At 51.8% G+C, this 24,062-nt stretch overlaps 1 protein-coding gene across 2 annotated transcripts; it reads left to right on the forward strand.

Annotated features, from left to right (window-relative positions):
• The first annotated feature begins 1,848 nt into the window (after positions 1-1,848).
• Positions 1,849-23,857, forward strand: LOC144728811 (reticulon-1-A-like). 2 transcript variants are annotated; one of them, XM_078608481.1, is made up of 8 exons: positions 1,855-2,415; positions 10,526-10,561; positions 16,431-16,638; positions 17,687-17,825; positions 19,755-19,824; positions 20,040-20,086; positions 20,845-20,903; positions 22,573-23,857. In XM_078608481.1, exons 1-8 carry the CDS (start codon positions 2,196-2,198, stop codon positions 22,613-22,615), a joined length of 822 nt encoding a protein of 273 aa, XP_078464607.1. In that variant the 5' UTR covers positions 1,855-2,195; the 3' UTR covers positions 22,616-23,857. The 2 variants fall into 2 exon arrangements, with proteins under 2 accessions (XP_078464608.1, XP_078464607.1); XM_078608482.1 differs by lacking the exon at positions 10,526-10,561 and having other exon boundaries at positions 1,849-2,415.
• Positions 23,858-24,062: the final 205 nt, after the last annotated feature.

Genomic DNA, 24,062 nt, shown 5'->3' on the forward strand with positions numbered 1-24,062 from the left:
TGACACAAATGCTCACGACGTTTTCTCATTGAAAATAGGTACATTTCAAAATATCAGTGTCCTGGTCACAAAAGCAAAGTTTGTGGGGAATAGTAGCCATTTTCTGTACTTTTGAGGTATAAGCAATTAGGAAATAACACTACCCAGGAACAAAAATTACGTTACAGTGTTACCATCAGCACGGTTGACATTTTCGATTTTGGTGGGGTTTTTTTCATTTAAATCTGACCTGCATAGGTCGTAAGGTGCGTCGTTAGGGGCCGTCCATAAATGACGTCACGCACCTGGGGGGGGGGTCAGACATTTGTGACGATGTGTGACGAGGGGGGGGGTTTGAGAAATGTGACGTCACATCAAAATGCGCAACTTTAAATATAAACACGCAAAGTGTGCATTACTGTTTGGTTCTTTCGGCAAATTCTAGATTTGAAGCTTTCGTGACTGCAAGGAATCATATTCTTAGGTTTTTTCGGTAAAGTCACGTAGGTAAAACATCAAAATTAATGAAAATAAAATAAAAACAAAAATCACGACGTTTCGGAGGCAACACAAGTCGGTCCCACCTGATGACGGAGACTTGTGTTGCCTCCGAAACGTCGTGATTTTTGTTTTTGTTTTTATTTTATTTTCATTAATTTTGATGTTTTACCTACGTGACTTTACCGAAAAAACCTAAGAATATCTTTCGGCAAAGTCACGTAGATGAAAAATAAAAATAATAAAATGAAATGAATTTAGTTATTTTCATTTTATTTGTCATCTACGTGACTTTACCGAAAGAACCAAAGAGTATGGATCCTTGCATTCACGAAAACTTCAACTCTAGAATGTATTACTGTTGTTACACCTGCAGTGCGTGACTTTACGGAGAGGCGAGGAGCATTAGAACGAGGGAGCATAGAAGTACAGTACTGTAGAGCACAATGGATGTCGTAATACTTTCAGTGTCACGCCAGTAGGCAGGCTTGCTTGAACCAACACTGAACGGGTCAATGGAATGCATTTACAATTGTGTTTTTTCGCTGATGATTTGAGACGAAATATAATTCAGTTCAGTTTATTTATTAATTGACGAACGTCCAAAGATTACGCCTGTAAATATTTTCGAAGAATAATTCACGCCCGCACCAATGCTAATAGGATGACCGCTTGGACATTTTAAATTAAACACTTATTTTGCATTACATGAATGATTCTACGCCGTCGTGAATTCTACGCGACGGCCATAACAGAGTACACGTACTTACTCTTTGGTTTTTTCGGTAAAGTCACGTAGGTAAAAAATTAAAATAAATGAAAACTAAATTAAATCACGACGTTTCGGGCGCAATACAAGCTTCCTTCTTCAGGTGGGGACAACGTAGCGAAATCACAACCCCACCTGAAGAAGGACGCTTGTGTTGCGCCCGAAACGTCGTGATTTAATTGAGTTGTTTTTATAAAAAAAAAATTACCGACGTGACTTTACCGAAAAAACCAGAGTAAGAATCCTTGCAGTCACGAAAACTTCAAATCTATAAGTAAACGTACTTATTCAGTGTTTTACATTATCTGTGTTTTACATTATCTCTATGTTATATATTATCTCTGTGTTATATTATCTCTGTGTTTAATATTATACTGCAATGCGGAAACGTGAAGAGGTCGTGGCAGCTACAGGAAGCCTTCATCCAGCAGTGGATTAACCACGGCTGACGATGAGGACACCGATGCGGTGGATGACGCATGCGGATCGGCCCCATCCAGCAGTGGATCGAGCAGCGGATCGAGCATGACGATGACGACACCGATGACGCAGCTCGCCGGGGGGGGGGATGTTGGCCTGTGACGTCACGTCCGCTTGCGACATTTTTTTTCCTCTCCCGAGCCGATTTCATTTCCTGCGGGGCGCGGCGCATCTCTCTTCACACTCCCCTCCCTCCCTCTCACTCGCCTTTGTATCTCCCTCGTGAACCACCACCACCACATCATCGCCAACCACCATCGACGTCGCATTCCCGCCTTTGTCGTCCGTGCGATCCCTTTCGACCATTAACATCGACAACAACAATTCTCCATTTCGGTGGCCGCAGCTTTCGTCCGTTTCCATTTTCTTCGCCGCCGCCGCCGCTGCTGTTGTAGAGGAGCCTCGTTTCCGTTTCGTTCCAACCTCCCTCGACTAACTTTCACTCCCGGGCACCGACGTCCGGCTCACCATGAGCGACGAGTCGAAGTCTCTGCTCGAACACGACGACGGCGGCGTCGACGTCTCGACCTCTCGCCCAGGAGCAATGGCAGACGGAGCAGCAGCAGCAGCAGCGACGACGACGCCAACGCCGCCGCCAGCCAAGCATGGCGGACACGGAGCCCCGCTCCCCGACTCCACCCGAGTCATCCCCGCCTGCTCCTCTTCCTCCTGCTCCGCTGCTCACGCAGGTAACGGGGAGTCTCGAGAGAAGGGCAGGGTTGCCCTTCTTCCTTCACCCTCTTGCTGCACCGCTCCCTGTTTCATCGCGCGGTGGCACGATGCGATCCCAACCTGGCCCACCAACCCCGCTGTTGCTGTACGCGTTAGGCCGATGCCTTGTCATCCCTTAAAGACAAGGTTCATTATCCGTAACACATTGCCAACCCCTAAAGATCCCCCCCCCCCCTTTGGAATTCACAATCCCACGAAACCCCACTTGTGTATGTTTCTTAGCCGCCCTCCTGACACCTTTTAAAATTCCATCGGGGGGGGGTCCATTGTAACCAATTAACCGTGGCCCCTCATCCCCTTAATTCCTCGTAAGCCACGATCCGTCTGCTGCTGGCTTGCCAACCACGTAAGTCATCCCGTTGGGATGCAATGCAGCAGTGGAGCCATGCGGTGTCCCCCACGCGGTCCGCTTTACCATACCGCGCACAGAGCCCACCTCTCTTTTTACCCCCTTGGGACCTCGTATCCCCAATGAGATTCCTTATTTTTCGCGTCTTATCCCCTTAAGTCGGGTAGCCCCCCCTTATGTATCCCCTTGTGTGCCCCCCTTTCCACCCTGGCCTCCATGATGGGTGGTGACCACGTGTAGTGGATCAAGAACTGCTATTGTAGTTGTCCAATCTTTAAGTTATAATTTTATTTATTAATTATCAGTATTAATCCGTCTTTTTCTTCCACGCGGGGATCAACTCAAATCCGTATTTTTACAAACTCGACCAAAAAACACTGAATTAATTGACGCAAATGATGAATGTTCGAATATTACACTGTAATCTTAAAAAAAATCAGTCCTACATTTTAAAAGGGGAGATTCGTGCATGCATTCATGTTAATGGGAGGCGGTTTAAATATTTCGTAAAATAAACTAAATAACCCTATAATTAGTTGTAATAAATATAATTACCATATGTCCTGACTGTATAGGCCCACCCTGTATTTCCCCAAGGTCTCCCATTTCATAAAATATTATTTTGGTTTGAATGCACTTAACTAATCGTGCATGCAGCGCATCAATGTGTACGTTTTCTTTGTGTTAGTGTGTAGTAGTAGGCCTACGTTTCTCCATGTAAGGTTATGTATCCCATCGTTTGTTTCCCAATCCATGCCTATAGTTCTCTAAGTCTGGGGGGCGGGTTCTGTGTGTGTGCGGTCATTCTATGGCAATGGTTCTTTTTCACCTGGGGGTGCACGCATACCCTAGGGGTGCGAGATGCCCTTTCTGGGGATGCGAGACATGGCCTGATTTTGTTTAGAAGGTAAATCATCGAACACAAATTAAGCACGGGCGCGTAAGTACAACTACCTTGTTTCATCAAACCCTTTGCATTTATTAACAGATTTTTTTTTTTACAATTGATAACCAAAGCAGGTGCAAGGCCGGATTAAAGGTTAAGAACCACTGTTCTATACGCTGCAGCGTATACAACTGTGTTAAGGTCTGTGCGTGTCTAGGCTTATTGGTCTTCGTGTAAGTCTGTGACTTCTTTATGCAAGTACATCTGGGTCACATTGTAAGTCTGTGCGTCTAGGCAGTTGTGTGTTACAGTAAGTCTGGATCTCTCTGTGAGGTGAAGATTTAAGCACGTGTAAGCTGGTTTGCTGTACCTCTTTAATACCAGATCTCTCTTACAAAAGACCACTGTGCAGGTTGTAGATGGTGCTTGCGGGGGTGTTCACGTTTTAGGCGGTGCGGTGAACTCCATTGTTGTACTCTACTTGTATGTTCCCTGCCCCTCCCCTCCGTACCTTTGACCTTTGTCACACAAACCACACGGACCAGCGTGAGGAAGTATGCTCCAGCTTTCCCCGTCACCCTCAGCACAGTGCCTGCACGCCAACATCCGGCAGTGGATTTTGGTGTATTGCACAACGGATAATAATGTAATTATTATCCATAATTATTATATATTATACGTTGTATTGCCATGCGTTCGTTTGAACCCTGCAGCCGCAAGAGTTTTCTAGATTCTAGATTTGAAGCTTTCGTGACTGCAAGGATTCATACTCTTAGTTCTTTTGGTAAAGTCGCGTAGGTAAAAAATGAAATCTGGCTGTGACGGTCCCACCTGATGACGGAGACTTGTGTTGCCTCCGAAACGTCGTGATTTTATTGTTTTATCTTTATTAATTAAAAAAACAATTTATTTCATTTTTTACCTACGCGACTTTACCGAAAGAACTAAGAGTATAGATTTCTAGATTCCCCACTTGTAAAAAAGGGAATTTGCGATAATTCGGTGAATCACCAGCGGAGTGAATCATTACCCCTCTTCCACGCGCGAGCGAGTACATTCTTCCAGACTTTGTACAACGAGTGAGCAGTTGCACCATAATTCCGCAGCCAGGCGTATCACCCCACACCCGTCCACAAGACCCAGTATGCTCGTCCTTCCACGTGTCCCACTCCTATCCCGGATCAATCTTCAGGTTGTACCCGCCGTCCACGAAGGGCCTTTATGGACTCGCTTCTGCCGACATCTCTCTAATCTCACTGTACTCGCCTCCACGCACTCTCCTATCTCTCCCCTTTCATCTCACTCGACTCTCCTCCACACCCTTGCCCAACCAACCCAAGGCTTTCTGTCAAAGCCCCCCCCACCACCAGTCAACTTTCACTCATTGGGAGGCTGCTCTGTCACCTTTGCTTCCCCCATGATCTAAAACACCCCGATCCACCCCCCCTCCCCCCAGCAGTTGGTGCTGATGGCTTCTTGTGCCTCGATTCAAGTCCAGTTTCCCCCCTTTTTCTTTCTTTCCTCTGCCCATGCTTTCTGGCTGTCCCCTATATTTGCTCTGTAAAAATACATTTTTTCCACGCCCTCCATCCTGTCCGATCTTGAGCTTTCTTCTTCCCGTCCCTGCACCCACCACCGCCACCACGCCCTTCCCTCCTTCAAGTCGTCAAGTAGCACCATTCATCTGCCTTTTTGTTCTCTTTCCCAGTAACCTTCCTCCAGACCTTCCTTCGCCAAGCTTTCACCTCTGAGAAATATCCCCCCACCCTTCCCCACCAATCCACATTTGCCCCTTGTTTAGGATTATTATAATGCGACTTCGCCTCCTTAACCTGCACCACAGCCGCCTAATTTGTCTAGTTTTCTCCATTCCATGCTAAAACTGGCATCTCAAGACCCGCCAGTCGTCTTCACGTATTTTTCCCCTGTCCGAGTCGCAAAACATTTTTTTTGGGCAGCTTGTAGGACACGACACTGCGTACCAGAATTCATAATTCTGCGTTGGCAGGGACAGTGGGGTGCGCAAAGCACACACAACCAAGAACTGAACGCATTCTTCACTAACAGCGCCCTGAAGAGGAAAGGAATAAATAGACGTGGTTTCTGGCAAAAGGCCCTGTTCACAGCAGGGAGATACTAAGGGGTTATTTTGACATCACGTGAACACAAATCGCATTGCCCTTCTTTCTATTTGACCAATTTTAGTGGGATGAGTTTGCGTTTTATCCGCACGAATCGATGGCACTTCCTTGAGACTGTTCAACAAACGATGTTCCCCTTCCCGCCCCCCCCAGTGCCGCATGGTGCAGTATCGTGGCCTTGCCAACATTGCAGGCTCTCTCGCGCGAAAGTGCCGAGTCGGCATTTAAACGCCATTCCGTCGGCCGCAGCGGCTGGCAGCTCTCCGCATCGGGGCGGGAATTAACTCGGCACGCAAGCGCGTGCGAGCGTAGGTGCACAGTGCAACGTCTTTAACATTACGCGTGCCGTCCTGGGCCTCCGGGACTGCACTGTGGAGAAAATCTTAGCAAGTCACAGATTTTTTTTAGTAAAAAATGAACATGTTGCATAAGTACACCGGCACTGGGATGAGAATGGTGGCTGGAGTGGGGTCCTGGCCGTGCCAAGGGTTAAAATTCACTTTGCCAGCCTTCAAAGGCCGCCTCAAAAGTCTTGTGTCTACACAATCCGTGTAGATAGATTGCACGGGAGGGAGAGAAAGAGGGTTTTTTTAAGCATTGTACACCGACTGTTGGGGCAAATGCTGTTAGTGAGCGCCTATCAAGGCCCCCGGCACTTTTGGGTGGACTTCGTAAGGTGCAGTGGTTCTCGCTCGACACTGCGAAAGCGACGATCCCAAGTTCCGTTCCTGACCACGCCCAATGGCAGTGGAGAGTGATCGCCCGCAGCAGTGTTTTGGGCCCTCCTCCTCGAAGACTGACGCAGCCTGGTGGGGGGCGAGTATAATATCGGCTCTTGGGAGATGATGGCGGCCGGGCGTGGTGCTGGCCCCACGGCCCTCTTCGTGAACTGCGCCAGCCTTAACACGTGCTCGCTTAACAGCATTTTCCCTTCAACGGTCCATGAATAGTCCTCTGGGGAATTTTTGTCTTTGTTATTTCATGTTTGTGTTATGTTCCGTGAACGAGTCCAGGCAGCCAAAACATCAACGCTATTACCGTTAAGTGTCCAATTATGTTTTCTGTCTCCCGTATTTATGCAACACTCGCGCACATACACACGTATAATTATACATTTAATGACATTTTTTTTCCCTCGACTATATTGCGATCGTACTATCCGCAGGTCACGTGATGCCACCTCGTGGTCTGCGTCAGGCTGAAGTGCACTGATTGTTCCGCTGGCACTCGTGGTCACACGTCGTCCTGCTCCGCTGCCACACAAAGGCGCTGCTCTTAACGGCCGTCGGCGACGAGACGGCTCACATCGTACAGGGCGATCCATTTATAGATACCCCCTACAAATAGTATTGAGAAATTCCGATAGAAAAATCGAACTTTTATTTTTACTGCCCTCTACATCTCCCCCCCCCCCTACAAATCTCAATTCACTTATTAAATACGTTTCCTCTCTGTGAGATACAGATCCGTAGCTTGGCCAGAGTTTCCATCGGCATTTGAGAAAACGGCAAGTAAGTGGGCCGAGTCTTTTAAGATGCCCAGTGGGTTATCTATAAATGTATCACCCTGTGTATTGCCCTCCCCCACTCCCTTCCCATGTCTGAAACGGTGTCAACAGCACCGTGCCGCGCAGAGCGACGCTTGGTGTAGCTGAGCGACGCCACCGTTGTCGTCGGATACATGCCAGTGAGTGGCACGACCTTTGCCCGATGATTTGATGCGTGTACATGTGCTTGCGATAACTGAACCTAACTGGCAGCCGTTGTGCAGCAGTAGCCAAAAAGGACTTCTGCCCCAATCCTGTAAAGTCTTGATTTTTTTTTCCTTCGTAAATTGTTTAGTTTTTTTTCACCTTCGCCCAAGTTTTATTCTCGCTGCGCTATCGCCGTCACATCACGTGACACAACCAGATGTGCGTTCCGAACTCCCGAACAGTTTTGCCCCGCCATGTTCGAGAAGGCCCGCAGAGGGAGCCCTCGTAGAACTACTTCCAAGATCCTTCAAAAGTGATGTTTTTTTTTATCCACTTTAGCGGGGTGCTGCTGCTGCTGCTGCAACGTTCCCACGAACCCTGGCCCAGACGGGGCTGATGGTTGTGCGGCGGTCAAATCAATAATTCATTAGCAGCGCTGGGATTTAGCCAAGTTAAGCTCTCAACCAAATGTAATGACAATGTGTGCGCGTGTTTTGTGCAGTTGGTCCACTGGGCTGGGGCGCCACCGACTCTACGCTTCAGAGTCTGGATTAATCGACGGCGGCCGAAACCCGGCTGCTAACCCACAGACCGCTGGCGGTGCTGATTTGGCGTCAATGACCCCTGAACCCCCACACACATGGCCACTTCTCTACAGTCGCCACATTCGTGTTGTTTTTTTCACAGGCGGACGATCAGATTGTGGAGGAGACCTCGGCAGCATGTGCACACTTGTTCAAGAGGAACTTTGCTCCCGCGCCGGCTAGGCTAAGCACATTTAACGCTCCCGCGCCTTCGGTTTGTTCAGCAATGAATGCCGCTGGGCGTTTCCTCTTTATTTTGTTGTTTCTCCACGATGTGCATTTCGGGCACTCAAAGATCCCCTGGGCAACGACCTCGTAGGAGATGGAGCGATGATACGACTCGCGTCCATAACTTTGGTGGATAATCGCATCGACGCACTGTGGGAGGTGCTAGAGAGGCTTGGGAAAGCCTACATCCCGGAGTGGATTGACCAAGGCTGGTGACGATTATGATGATGAAAAATGCAATGGCATTATGGGTATAAATCATAAACTGGTATATCTCACTTGGGCATGGCATGTTGGCAAAATTGTGAAGTGTAATTGAGATATAAATGAGTTGTCCACCTGCTAGATGAGTGAGAATTTTATAAGACCTCTTGTCAATGCGCTGCTGGATGAAGGCCCACCCCCATGCCGTTTTGCCCATGGGGGCTGGTTGACCGTACCCTTCTTCACCATGCTGGTCACCACGGGTGGCCGTAACGGGGGGGGCGTCAGAAAGTTTATTGTGTTTATGCCCGTAGTTTATTGTGCCAATACCTGTACCATGACTGGCACTGATAAAGGGGGAATGCTCGTAATCTACCACGGGGTCTGAAGTGCTCGGACAAACTGACTTTCCGTCCACGCTAGTCTGGTGATGGTGCATACACTTTGATTTATGCGCTCAAACCATCCCGACTCGTTCCATAAATGAGCCCTCTTTTCAAAATGACACTGAACGTTTATTATTATTTTAATGGTCTTGTCGTTCTTGACTGTGACGTTGCCGATCTTGTGACGCTGTGCCCCTCGTTATCACAGGGCTGTCCTAATATATTTTGTTACCTCCTTAGAGCGTCGTTTGGATGAGACAGGAGCTCTCGTGCTCCTTCCATGCCGCCGGGATTTTATAACGCGATGTAAAAATGACGCAAGATTTTTATCTCGCGTGGCTGCTTGCTTTGCTTCCCCCCCCACCACCTCCCGGCAGCCGGCATGCACGTGGCAATGTGGGAAGAGAGCTTTGTACAGTGCACTGTAATCACCCGACCGCACCCCGTGCCCAACCACCTGAGGTGCCGTTCGTTGTGTGACGATCGATGTGACGTTTTTGGCAAGGCCGGGCTGGCTGGCGGGCTGGCAGGCGCCGATACCTGGAGGCAAATTTGTTGGACGCAAACGGGCCGACTATTTTGGTCTGCTGACGGGGTTCGTTTCCCCATTGATTGGCGGCCTAATTGTCCTTGCATGGGTGCAAGGTTAGAATAATAGTTGGACACGCTTCGCTGGGTTTTATAGTTTTTGCTTTTTTAAACAAGGAAGCCTGTGTGTGTGTGTGCGTGCATATGGCCTTCATAGGTGCTCGCTCTAACAGCACTTGCCCCAACAATCTGTTAAAGGCTACACGGGGGATCTTTTTGTCTCGTCTTTGTATGATGTTGCTGCAATACGTTGTGTACAGCACATTCTCGTAGCTCTCACTCGCCGGTGCCATTACAATTGCAGTGCATGCTGCGCAAAAAGACACTTGGGATGCACATCGCGAGAAAAAATGAGACGTATTTGTGCAATATGTATTGTTTTTGAGATGAGACAGGCATAGGTCGAGCATAGGAAGTTTGGAGAGGAGGGGGGAGGGTCAAGCACAGGTGGTTGGTGGGAGAGAGCTCAACTTGCGGAGCAGCAGAGCGACCTCTTGCCGAGCAAAGATTGACCCGTGCCTTCGGCACCAGTCAATCTTGTTGGATGAGGGGGTGCGCGGAGGGGGGAGCAGAGTGCGATGAGTGAGGTTAGGCAGGGGCGCGAGTCTATTGAAGACCTTGAAAGACGGTGGGTGGTGAGTGCCAACATCAACATTTTGTCTGGCGTTCCAATTGGGAGCCAACGACGGGATGGTAGACTCGCCCTTGATGTGGTCTCGTTTACGCCGGGTCAGGGGGGGGGAGGGGGTTGGAGTGAGGAGTCTGATTGACAGCGCGCGTTTTTGGATGGTCCTCTGAATGCTCCGGTTTTGACGTCGCCGTTCAAAGCCCGTCCGCGTGCGTGTGTCCGAGCGAGCAGCAGGCCTTTCCCCGCCGTTTCGATCCGCGGCGCCCCCCCTCTGTGATGGATTGATCCATTCGATCGTCTGTCGTCGTCGGCGTGGCTGTGGGCGCAGTGCGATGTATATTTTTTTACGGCATTGTGTGTGTGTTTTCTCCAATCTGCAGGTTATGCCTGCCTAGCGCAGTGGCTCAAACCGCAAGGTAACGTCGTCAACGATCTTCTTTAGAAAAAAAAAACACCCCCAAGAGATCTGAGCACGGGTTAATTCTCCCCCCCCCCCCCCCCCACGTTGAATCTGTTCACTGTCGGTGGGAGGGGTGGCTCGGTGATGATCACACTAATCCAATCCTCACCTCATCCTTGATATTAACGACTCGCTGTAATCCTGATTAGCTCGCGTCTCTCACCAATGTGCACTGTTCGGTCGAGCACAATCTCCGCTCCTACCGTGGTTTCTTTCTCTTTCGAACGTGTTCGTAAATCTCTGACTGCGCTCTTTGTCGCCTTGCCAATTCAAATTGTTTCTGATGCTTTCCTTTCCCAATTGTTGTTTCGTGTTCTCATGCTTATAATGGAACCGCAAAGTGTCGTGTAGATAATCGTAATAATGTATGTACGGTTGAGCTTCTTTCGCACCGCTCGTAGCCAACCGTGCTAATCGGAGGTGCGGGGAAGGACAACAAACTAACTACAAATAATTATAATTACAACCATGCCCAGTGCACATTTGTGTTCGCTTTGCTTAGTCCATTCCACCGTCGTAGCATATTAGGCACTGACGATCAAGGCTTGTAGACGTCAGTCATGATTGTTAGCCTGTTCAAGCGATCGAACGTGATTTTGGAGTCCCCCAAATCGATTCCCAGAGAAACTCAAAAATTCCACGTGAATTTCTTGAGTGACAGCTGACGTGCAATCGCTTTTGTGATGATGACGGTGATGACGATCGTGATGATTCAAAGTGATCTGCTGCTCAAGTGATAGCGTTGAGGCGTTTGCTTGTATCCTATGTACAGCCCTGAGCCAGGTTTGGAAATTTGACTTGTACGTGGGGGAGCGGTGGCAAGTCTCTCCAAAGAACAACCACCACCGTTGACTTTCCCACAAAGTGGTACTCATTTTATGAACCCTCGGAGGAATGATGGGCTGAGTCCCCGAAAGCAGGATTAGAAACTCGCAACCTTCCGGTTGCTGATTTTTTTATACGACGATTCAAAGTGATCTGGTTGCGAGTTTCTCGCCCTGCTGCTGCTGAGCCACTATTTTTAGCAGCTGAAATTTTGACCCCGACCGAGAGAGGGAGAAAAAAAACTTTAAAAAAATACGTGGTGTTCGCACAAGGAGGGAGGCTTTAGTGGCCTTAAGTGGCGACTCGGCTGTGCGGGAACGCCTCGAGCGCATGACCGATTTACGACTCTGGAGGAATGCGATCAGACCTCCCAACGCCGAAATACCGCTCGCCCGAATCGCGGTGGGGGGGAAAAATTATCTAATCCGCCCGTTTGCTGTTCGGGCCACTTCACCGTCGGTAACCACACCCGCACGCACTGGCTGTTTGGAAAGACCTTCACTGGGTCTCTGGAGTTCACTCGCACGGCCCATCTACCCACCCCCCATTCAGCCCGATCGATGGGTCGATTTGCGACTCCGCGTTTGTGTTGCGTGTTTGCCATCGGCAGTCAAATTGGCGTTTCCAAGTTTAAAGTCGCGCCGAGCGTGAACCCGCTTGCGCTTGGAAGTCGGCAGCGGCGGTTGCGCGCCGCACACACGCACGCACTGCATCGTCTCCGCAGCGCACGTCAAGTAGGCTTTCTCACCTCGCTGGCTCACGGCCACGGAACGATATCCCGGTGAACGAAACGGCATCTTCGTTTCACCGCGCCCGCCGCTGCTCGCAACGATGGAACGCGGCTTGCCCGTTGGGACCAATTCATGCTTTCATGGCACACTCCAGATGCACGGGTTCTCGCGGGAAGGGTTACGTCAGCTATTTATTAATTCAGCGTGGCGAGATGTTATTTCCGTCGCCTGGTACGCAGGAGGGGTCGTGGGTTCAATCCCGACCCTGATGCACGCCTGTAGAGTTTGCTTGTTCTCCCTGTGGTCGTGTGGATTTTTCTCCCAGGTCCTCCGGTTTTTCCCCCTCCACATTTAGAATCGAGTATTTGGCTGCTAAACATTTCCATGCGTTAAGCCAACTTCGTGGAGCTAACCTTTGTGACCTGGACGCTTCTGATAGAGACCTATATAGCTCGTTGGACCTTACCTGGTAAAATATAAATAGTTTAATTTGAAACTTCCCTTCCACGTTTAGAATCAACACGCGTTTAGATTATTTGGCTGCTATAAATTTCCGCATGATAAGCCAATTCTCGTTGAGCTCAGTAGGCCTGAGCTGGTTAAATAGTACTCGTAAAAAAATTTCACGAATCAGCCTAATGGAGATGCAGACGCCCTTTAAGTCGCCGTGCCACCTCACCAACAGCTAAGTGTGGTGCCTTTCAGAAGAACATTGCCATGGACGCTGTCGTGCGTGCTCCCTATCCGTTCAGCTTTAGCTTTTTGTCTTCAGTTGCGTCGCCCCTCCCCGCACCCACCTCCGATGAGCACGGTTGGCTACGTACGGTGCGAAAGAAGTTCAACACACGACATAGAAACAGCTTTCCCCTCCCCCCCCGAGGCTGGCCTTCAGCCATTGGACTTGGCCGTGGACATAAGAGCCGTTGTGTAATGCCTTCCGCGAGAAGAAATGTGTTCCTAATGAGTTGCACTCGCTTAACAAGGTTTTCTTAGAGCCACGCTGTTGGCAAGCGCCCTCCTATCCGCAGCCCCTTTATCCGCTACACCTATTGGCTGGCCCCTAGTCGATCGTTGGTAATGACTTATCCGAATTCCGCCATTTCACAGCTTTCTGTGGATACGAGGAGTCGCCCGAATAGTGGTGGGAATATTCATCATCCTGTGAGCCCACGCTCATTCACCGATAACGAGTCGTCCGGAAGTGGTCTCCCAGAAGTGCAAACGATTCGTCCTGATACGAAGGGTCGCGCAGATGTGGCGACCAAAATCCCATCGTGAGCGTTGACCCGCGTGCAACTGAGAAGCAAGGCTCTTTTGCGGATGGGAGGATCTGCCGACAGCAACCCCTTCACACGTCAATGCAGATATTGGGGTGTTACTTAAATGTTCACGAGATGGCCACAGCCCCCACTCCACAACTCTCCACCCCCGGGCCGTGTGGTAGCTTCGTCCGGCTTGGTATCCAGATCCCCCGTGGGGTGCGGCGACATCCCCCCCCCTCCCCCCCCCACTGGCAAATTGGAACAATTAAAGCGAATGTGGCGGCGGTGGTGGCGCGGTGAGAAAGTAAACAAACACGTTTATATATTTTTGTTATTTGTGAGCCAACGACCGCACCCTTGGCGCTAATTTGCGGCGGTGACGCCATCCGTTGCCCGCGTCATGCCGTTGTCCAGAGAAGAGAGGCCCGTACGATCGTTTGCGACCTGTGCCCCCCCAACCGACCTGCGTCGCGCGCACGTGGGCGCACGTGGGCACGTCGATGAGCTGTGGGTGGACGTGCCGAGTGCTGTAGCCGGCCGTTGTCACACCGCCTCCCGGCCGATAGACGGGCCGGACGTGTCGTCGTCGGCGACGTCCCAGCGCGAATGGATGGCCACGATTGCCAGGAAGGGTGGAGAGTCGTTCTCTAGAAGAGCCGAGGATTCGTTGGTGCTGCGGTGGAGCGATGTTAGCTTTTAGCCTGGTATACGGGAGGTTGTGGGTTCGATCCTGTATATTTGCAGTTTGCATGCCTCTCTCCCCTTGGTCACGTGGATCTTTCTCCGGGTCCTCCGGTTTTTCCCTCCACATTTATAAACATGCGTTTAGAGTATTTGGCTGTCGTAAATTTCTAAAAGATAAGCCACTTCGTTGAGCTATCATTTGTGGCCAGGTTGCTTCTGAAAAATAAGCTACATAGCTCAGTGGGCCCTCAACCTAGTAAAATAAAAATAGATTTTAGTTTATAGTTTTAGCTGTCACGAGGGCAGTGCTGCCCAGAATTTCCCGGAGGGGCCCAGAGCTGAAGGCCTGGGGCATAATGCCACCACGTGTTGTACGCCGCCCAGGGTCATTTCCCCCCCCTCTCCCACACCTCTGGACGTCCCAGCTTGAGGGCAACGTCGGCGCAAAGGTGCGGACGGCACCTCTGATTAAGCACGGTTGGCTGCGCGCAATGCGAGAAGTTCAGCGTGCATCCACGCGCGAAGCGCCTGCGGCGTGCATGGGATGCGGCTCCAGCGGCGCCTGAAAGCCCGCCGCCGTGCCTGGGGAAGGAGGGACGCGCGGCTCGCGACCATCGCTCGCTCGCACCGGAGCAGCGTGGGGCTGTCCGCCAAACGGACAGAGCCAGTCGAGGGAGAACGAGGGCGGAGAGAGATAACGGGTTCGCTAAGAGAGTGGCGGCGGCCATGGCCACGCGAGAAAACCTCGTCAAGCACAAACCCTTCCCGCCGGGGGTCTCCGTGCGAGCGCGCGTCTCGCGAGCGCGCGTCTCTCGGGCGCGAGGCTGCGCCATCATGGCACGAATCTTCAACGAGATTGGGCCGGCGCGTGGTGACGGATCTTCCAAAGCGTGCGAGCCCGTCAATGCGACGGGACGGTGGCGATTTGCGAGCCGCGGCCCATTTAGTTGTTGCGGCTTGGGATTTTTTGTTTTTCCCTTCCGCCGTGTCGAGAAAGCCGAGACATTAATAATGCACGCTGAACAAGGTGTAGGGCGCACTCTCGCCGGCGATCGTTTGGCCGCCCGCCAGCTCACCCCGCCGGCTCGCGCCGGAAGTCAAAGCGTAATTAACGGCCGCACTTTCACATCGGCGGTGCGTTGGGGGTTCGGAACGGCGGATTTTATATAGGGGCTGTGTTAGCTTGCGTCATTTTCCACACGACCTGCCACAGAGAAATGTAAATTCACATGGTATTTAAAAATATATATTCTGAGCCGTAATTTTCACCTACAATTTAGTCCGACACCAAAATGTTATGTTTCCGCGGTCTATACGTGACCGGACTGAGCCAGCAAACTGGCGGCACTTGACAACCCGGTATAATCGCAACAAGAGCCTTACGCCTCTGGGAGTCTATGGCTCCGTCGGTCATTGGTGAGCATGCCGAGACCATTGTCTGGCTACACTTGAACCACGGTTAATCGCCAACAACCGTAACCCGGATTCAAACCAAGAGTATCGGCGGTGCGAGTTCGGCGCTCTGACCTCTGACCCCCCGCCCCCCATACCCCCGTTCATGAGCCTTCGATCCACGTGGCGACTTCACGATCCACGTGGCGACGTCACGATCCCCCGGAACGCGACGCAGCCCCACGTTACGTTGCGTGCGAGCCCTCCCCCAGTATAGGATAAGCGCAACAGTTTTCCCAACGTTAGCGACGCGTGAACTGCACGCTGCGTGCATTTGACTATTGTTACTTGGCCCGTCGCGTAACCGCCAAGTCATAACAACCGCGGTGGCGGCGGCAACGGTGGGAGCGGCCTTCATCTCGGTCGTTCAACCCGTGGCACCTTGGTAAAATAAAAATAAACTCGTTTAAAAAAGTTTTTTTTTAAATCAACGGTTTTATTAACAAATTCGTTTAACTCACGGTCGAGAAGTACGTCAATGGTGCCTGGGACACGCGGCGCCTGCTTCGTGTGCGAGCCGATTCCACAGTTTAGAGCGTTTTTGACCTACACAAAAATATATATAAATAATAAGTCGTCCATACAAAAATGTAAATTGCTTTAAAATAGCGAATTAATAGATTAATTGATGTCGATTTTAATACGGGCATAAATTGTCGCCAGATCCTGAGTACGTGTGCAAAATGTGGTATTGATTGAACAACGAGAAGTGGGCGGAATTTTGATTACAAGATTTGACCCAGACAAACAGGAATCAAGTTAAGTTAAACCGTTGAAAAAGTAGCTTGTAGTTTAGTTAAAAAACTTTTTGATTCCAGTTTCTCTTGACCCCCCCCCCCGTCAAACTCCCTCTCCACCACGCCGCCCACAGCCCTGGACCTGCTCTACTGGCGCGACATCAAGACGTCGGCAGCCGTGTTTGGCGGGAGCCTCCTGCTGCTGCTGTCACTCACGCAGTTCAGCGTGGTGAGCGTGCTCGCGTACCTCACCCTGGCCGTGCTCTCCGTCACCATCAGCTACCGCGTCTACAAGTCCGTGCTGCAGGCCGTGCAGAAGACCGAGGATGGCCATCCCTTCCGGTGAGATTGGGAGGGCGGTGGGTTGATTGGGAGGGTGGGGTGGCCTACGCCCGGTTACTATGACAATGTTGACGGCTGCCGTGCGCCGATGTATGCGTGCATGTTGAACTTCTTTCGCGCCGTACGTTGCAAACCTTGCTAAAATCTGGAGGTGTCGGTAACTGACGGTGATGTCCCGATGGTGCCGGGCTTGGGCGCATTTTGAAGAGGCTGCGGGAAGCGTCGGGAAGGCTCCGCCGGTCGAAGGTCGCGGGACAGACCCAGGTGTTACGGGCTAACTGACCGAGACGACTGGCACGCACCTGCGCAAAGACAAAGATCCCCTATTTAGGTCCAGTATGGTGCACCTATGAGGTGGTTTGGCCATCGCCACACCCGGCTGCTTTGTGTCCCCTAGTGGTAGACCTTATCAGGTGCTCCTTTTAAGGGGGAGGCCTATAACTTGCACCGCGAGCTTTCGCGATTGGTAAACGCACCATGCAGGGAGCGACGATTCGTTTTGAGCTCGTGATTTTGGGTGGTGCCTCTGTTCCACGTTACAGAGCGAGTGCCGAGTCGCACTACGATAGGAATCTTACACACACGCGCGAGTGTGTGTGTGCGCGCTTTGAATGCCACGCACTGTTACAGTTAGCATCGCCGCTCGGGAGACAAAGGCGGCCGGGCGTGGTGCTGGCCAACCACGCACCCTCGTGTGCCTTGCCGGCCTTCGTAGGTGCTGCTCGCTCAACAGCACTTGCCCCCAACAGTCTGAAGGCTATAACGGGGGAACTTTGTCTTTGTTCCACACGTCGTCACAGTACACCGATTGCACGTCGCCAGTTAGAAGATTCTACGACCCTTTTGTCAATCCGCTGCTGGATGAGGGCCTCCCCCACGCTGTGCAGGTTGTGGGGGTTATTCAGCCATACTTCCCCACCCCCCCCCCCCACCAACCGCGACGGGTCCGTCGATTTTCTCTTGTGACTCTGCGCGCATCGCGGTGCCTTGGCGGCGTGGGGGTAGCGGACGTTGACCGCGATTGCTGCTGCGCCTTTGCCACCTGCAGGGAGTACCTGGAGGCGGACCTGGCCATGTCCCCCGAGACGGCCCAGAAGTACGTGGACACGGCGCTGGCGCACGTCAACTGCCAGCTGCGCCGCCTGCGCCGCCTCTTCCTGGTGCACGACCTCGTCGACTCCATCAAGGTGCCCGGCGCGAGCGTCACATCGAGCCGTCCGGCATCACCCGGCACCACCAAGCGCCACACCGGATGCCGGCAATAGCGTGGAAGCATGAGAGCGCACCGCTAAACCGGTTTACCCATTCGTCGTCGGTTCTGCCTTTCCTCGTCATCGTTAGCAGTACCAAATCGCTATACCCAAGCTATCTGTATCATCGTTGGTAGCGGTCATATGGCACCGTGAACAATGTCAACGTTCACGGTGATCATCGTCGAGGTAGCCAGGTCGCTGTCGTACCAACCGCGATCCTGGGTTCAGAGCGCGTTGTCAAGCGTAGAAAGGTGATGGTCTCAGCCCGACCATCAGTGGCTGTTACCAAAAGACCATCATGTTCAACTTGGTTCTATAGACGAGTTGGATTCAACAAGAATGACAACGTCGGCTGGATAAACATTACCTTGGTGGACTAAATGTCATTACAAGGGACCCCCAGAGGTAGCTCTGCCATATCTACTTCAGTGGGCTGTTCTCACACACGAATTGCCACACTTTGTTGTGCGAGAGTTCCAAATCAAACGTCGGCATCAGCCATGGTCAGTGCACTGCTGAATGAAGGCTTCCCAAAGCCGATGCGATTTTGAACGATCCCCCCTCTCCCGCTCCAGGCCACCGTGTCGATAGCAACAATTGGGAACAAAATGTAGACATCGATCTTGGCTCTAAGAGCCTCTTTGGACAGAGCTGAGAGCATCGTGTGGTCAAACGTGGTGGTCACGTGGCATGCAGGGCATGATGGGAGCCGCGCCTTTCTGATTATTTATGAGCAAGCATTTGCGTGACGTTTCGCGTTCGGTCCACGAAAGGTGCCCTTCAACGTTTCGGGTGTTGGGTTTTTAGCAGCGGGTGCTGCGCACGGCAAAGACAAAGTCCCCCCCCCCCCCCCCCCCGTGTAACCTGAACAGACTTTTGGGGCAAGTGCTGTTAGCGAGTCGCACCTGTGAATGCCGACACGGCACACGAGGGGGTGGGTGGCCAGCACCCGCGCCAGGCCGCCTTTGTCTCCCGAGTGGCGATGTTTACACACCGCACCGGGTACTCGTTTGAGGCCGAGTCGACCGAGGGGAGGCCCAGGGACCGGTCCAGATAATCGGATAACCGTCACCGATGTTGGCCATGAGCGGGGGAATTCGAACTCGGGTCGCCGGTTTCGTAGCGCCAACACTACGCTACCGCTCCCCACACTGCGCCGGGTGAGCACGTGGGAACACGCGCGCACTGTGCGGCTGTGTGCCCGTTGCCCGGCCACCGTAAATCACTTGGGGGCCCCCCGTGAGACGGCGGGGCGGGAAGGGTGCCAGCACGCGCGTCTGGGCGTCTGGGCGGCTGCCACTTTGGTGTCGTGCACGCATGTGGCGAGCCTTGCAATTGAGCCGCTCCAATTTTTTTTATCCTGGCGTGGAAGTCGCCCCCCCCCCCCCCACTCGTTTAAACTAAAACAAAACTATTTTTATTTTAGCAGGTAAGGCCCACTGAGCTGTGTAGCTCGTTTTCAGAAGCGACCTTGGCTATCACAAGTGAAAGCTCAACGAAGTGGCCGATCATCACGTGGAAATGCATAGCAGTCAAATGCTCTATAAACGCACGTTGGTTTTAAATGTCGAGGGTAAAAAAAACGGAGCACCCGGAGAAATGCAAACTCCAAATATACAGCTGGCGTCAGTCAGGGTTTGGATCGAACCCACGACCTGCATACCAGGCAACCATTGCCGACTTTATAGACTCCTGGGTAAATGACAAGCATCATAATATCAACAATAATTTTGCTGTGAACGTTTAAGCCGAGGTTGAGTTTGCTGCCATTCGCGTTTGGCAGGGTGAGGAGGGAGGGGGGTGGTGGGAGTTGGAGGTGGGGGGTACGTGCTTTGATGGACGGGTGTTCTCCGTTTTCCCCAGTTCGCCGTTGTGCTGTGGCTGCTCACCTACGTGGGTGCCCTCTTCAACGGCCTGACCATCGTCATCCTCGGTAAGGCGGAAGTCCGATCCCGCGTGGAGTGGGGAAAACCTACAAAAAAATAACTAACAGCCTCAAGTTCAATCTGTTGCTTGGATGAGAGTACGTGCATCTTACCTTGCCGTGCTCTCGTATTTGCATTTATATGTCCTGTACAAGGCAGTGTTGATGTGAGGAGTGTGCCGCGTTTTTCATAACGTCCTTTTTCGCCTTTTCTGCGTTCCCAGCTTTGATCGGCGCGTTCACAGTCCCCATGGTCTATGAGAAGTACCAGGTACGTGTGAATTAATATTCTTGAACCCGAGCCGTTCTATACGGATGTGCCTCTGCCCTCTTGTCCGATTGCATCACCGATAAAAACATTTTATCATGAAGGCTGGCCAACCGGCTGTGGTGGCTTTTTGAGGTCGGAGCGCCGAGCTGCGTGACTGCGCACTGAGATATCCTGAGTTCGACTCCAGACAGCCGCTTGTGATTAAGCCCGCACCTGCCCGAGTCATCGATGATTGCACGGGGAAAAAAAACGTTTATTAAAAATTAGTTTTTCCACTTAATTTGGTAGATTCCCCCCGCTTCAGGCCGTAATCCAGCAGTGGATTGACCAAGGGGCAAGGACCTGGAATGGAGGTCGGGGTGCCACGGTGGCGAGACGTTAACTACCTCGTCTGGTATACAGGAAGTCGTGGGTTCCATCCCGACCCTGATGCCTGTATATTTGGAGTTTGCGTGTATCTCTCCCCGTGGTTGCGTAGATTTTTGTCCTATTCCTCTGTTTTTTTTCCCTCCAGATTATTTTGCTGCTATAAATTTCCACGTGATAAGCCGCTTTGTTGACCTATCATTTGTGGCTGAAAATGATCCGTACAGATCAGTGGGATCTTACCTGGTAAAATTTAAATAGTTTAGTTTAATTTATGTGTTTTATTTCTGCCGTTGCCTGCGTCTTTTATTGGGTTTACGTGGCCACTGCGCTAATCCGTTTGTGTCGTCAACCCCACACCCGCCCTCTCGCTCCCCCCCCCCCCCCCCCAGGTTCAGATCGACCAACATGTGGGGATGGTGCGGAAGCACGTCGGCGCGGTCGTTGAAAAGTGAGTCGCTCGCTCGCCATATCGCGACGGGCACGCGCCCTGCTCACCCCACACGTAGATCCCTGCCCGTGGGTGCTGCCGTGGCGGCGAGATGGTAACTACCTCGCCTGGTATACAGGAGGTCGTGGGTTCGATCCCGACCCTTTGATGCCTGTCGTATATTTGGAGTTTGCGGTGTCTGTCTCCCAGTGGTAGCGTGGATTTTTCTCTGGGTCCTCCCCCTGTTTTTCCCTCCACATTTAGAACCGACGTGCGTTTAGAGTATTTGGCTGCTATAAATCTAATTTGTCACCTGGTTGCTTTTGAAAGAGCTGTAGAGCTCAGTGGGCCTTACCTGGTAAAATAAAATAAAAATTTTAACAGTGGTCAGCACATACTGGCTCAGGTGCTGGCAGTCATCTCAGTCGGTCAACCCATGGCACCTGGGTCTATCCCGTGACCTCCTGCCAGCGAGCCTTCGACACCTCGCGTGGCCTCAAAGTGCGCAAAGCCTGGCACAAGCGCCGTGATGACGTTGCCGCCACTTCGTGGCAAATGTCGATTCGAAAAAAAACAATAAAATAACTATCGGTACCAAGGCTCCCTCAAGGGCATGCCGGAGGGCATGTGGCACAGTTTTGTGCCAGCTATCCTCGAGTGCGGTCGTGTCGCTACAGTTCTCTGCGGTGAGTACAATGTCTTTTGAAAACAGCGGCGCTACGCCTCTCTAAATAAGCCGCTCGTGCGTTCCGAGATTCAGCGGTGAACGGGACCCCCACCCTGCAACCTGCAGATGTCTCTGAGCGGGAAAGGGTTAATACCTTAATATCCCTGCATCCTAAGAGGGGCAGGCCGCCGCATGCATCGCGCCCGTACCCGTTGCCGACATGCTGCAGTTTATTTGCAGTCTGCTCTTGGGCGAGCGTAAGGTTACACGCCGGCGCAGATGATTGATGGTGGATTCAGGACATCGTGAATAGACCTACCGTGTCTTTAAATACGGTGCCCGACGTGCACTGTAGCGTTCTCACGATGACAATTCAACACGACCTTAATGCTCGTAGCTGGATGAAGGCCACCCCATGTCTCGTCACCCCATGGGGATTTTCACTGGCCATACTTCGCCGCGCGGGTTGTGGCGAAGGGCGAGCGGGGAGCAGCAACCGGTTCTAGGTGCCGCACTCGCCAGCGGTGTCGTTGCCCCCGTGGCCGGGAATCCAAGCGCTCGTTTCCGGCTCCGTAGCGCGGCACCCAAACTGCTGTTTGCCAACCGCTTGCTACAAATTTGCACGTGATCAGCCACTTCGTTGAGCTGTCTTGTGTGGCCTGGTCGCTTCTGAAAAAGAAGCTCATAACTCAGTTGGGCCCTTACCTGGTAAAATAAAAATAGTTTTTTTTGTTATTTCCTTACCGTTTCCTATACTTTGCACTCCTATCGTAGTTTTGTATTGTTTGCTGCTGTAACGTTCTTACCCGCCTCTAATGGACATCTTTAATAGAAAAAAGATCTTTATAGCTTGTCGGATTCCTCCAGTATAAATCAATATCCTGATGCGATTCTGACATGTTTGCGAATGCGTCGGTCATCGGCAGAATGTTGCACCCCGCTTCTTTTGTGTCCTTGATGCGATGATGAGATGCAAGTGAAATTCACGATTGCGTCTCTCCCCCTCTCTATCATCTTTTGCAGAGTTCAAGCTATGATCCCAGGAGCCAAGCGAAAGCCCGAGTAAAGCTGAAACTAAGAAAAGCGCACATCCGCAGCAGATCGCAGTTGTCTTCTACCGTGCAGCAGTGAGCTTTTAAAACAACAAAAAAGTCAATAAAATAAATCGGCAATGAGTACAATAAACGAAATAAGCAGAGTGGCGTACGTTTGACACGAAAGAAGCGCAGCGTGGCTCTTTGTGTGCGCGCAAATTTAGACCCCCCACTCCCCCCCCCCCCGTCCTCCTCCCCGTGGATTTTGTGAGCAACTTAAAAAGCCGGCGAAGTCGGTCTGTGTGTAAAGATTCCTTTGGTGGCGTCTGTGCCCTTGCCGTGGCAGGGCACGGGCAAGTCTCCGCGTGTGGCACATTTAAAACGCTCTTCTCACCAGATTACACTTTTTTTCTGCCCCCCCCCCCCCCCGTTTGTGTTTTTGTTTTGCCTTATGAGAATTGTAGCTGTCGAGCTTGTGTGCGTGCGCGCGCGTGTGGGTAACGTTGCATGCCTCTCTAGCGTAGGTATAGGGTAGGTAGGTCGGTTGCAGCACGTACACAGAAGACGATCGCGCTTAACTTTAGCAATCGGCCAGAGCAGGGTCCATACCCGGACAGTCGTTTAAAGCGCCGCGGCAAAGACCGCCCGCACAACCGCTTTGCCCACAATCTGAGCGAGTCGTTGCGGCGGCGGCGACGACGTTGACCGGCGCGTTGTCCGGGCAATCCGCGACCAACCGAGAAGAGACCCGTAGCACGCAGATTGCGCGTCGTGACGGAATGCGTCAAATTAGCTCCACATTGCCGTAGGAGATCATTTGAATGCTTTGAGTGTCTGCTGCAGGCAACCGGTTGCACGGATGTCCCACGTGTTAGTGGTCCGGTTGCACGCAACCAAGCATGCGCAACCGATTGCTTGGCGGGGGGGGGGGGGTGTGGGACGCGGCCGAAGAGCTTCGCTATCAAAGCGGCAGTGTGTGATTAGTAAAAATCCGGCGGCTCGTGTTTTTCTGTTGTTCGCTCGTCGTGATCGTATCCCCCCTCCCCACCGCTGTGGTTAGTGCCATGAGTCGTGACCACTAGGCTTAGAACGGTAGATTTATTAAGGCTTTAAACACCGTGTGAAACTCCGCTAGCTTCTGATTTGATGTTAGCTCTCTCTCGCGCTCGTCCAGCACAGAGGTGTTTCGGGGTGTGCGTCGACAAATTAGCTGACGAGATCTGGCTCCTGTACCCGCGTTGCGTGTCGCCAATAAATGTTCGTGTCTACCACCGCATTGGGGGTCCCCCCCGCCGCGTGTGTGTTTTGTCGCGTGCGATTCGATCTGCGGTTGACGATTTACGGTCTTGGTTTTAATTCGCGTTTTCCCCCGGATGTATTGCTTAACGGTGCCGACCGATGGTGGGGGGGGGGTGGCGAGTAAAAACTGTCCAGGATTCGCGTGCGTGGCACGCGCCCGAAATAATTAAAGGCGTCCTT

This window comes from Lampetra planeri, chromosome 30 (assembly GCF_965212315.1).
Source record: "Lampetra planeri chromosome 30, kcLamPlan1.2.h2, whole genome shotgun sequence".
Taxonomy (NCBI): domain Eukaryota; kingdom Metazoa; phylum Chordata; class Hyperoartia; order Petromyzontiformes; family Petromyzontidae; genus Lampetra; species Lampetra planeri.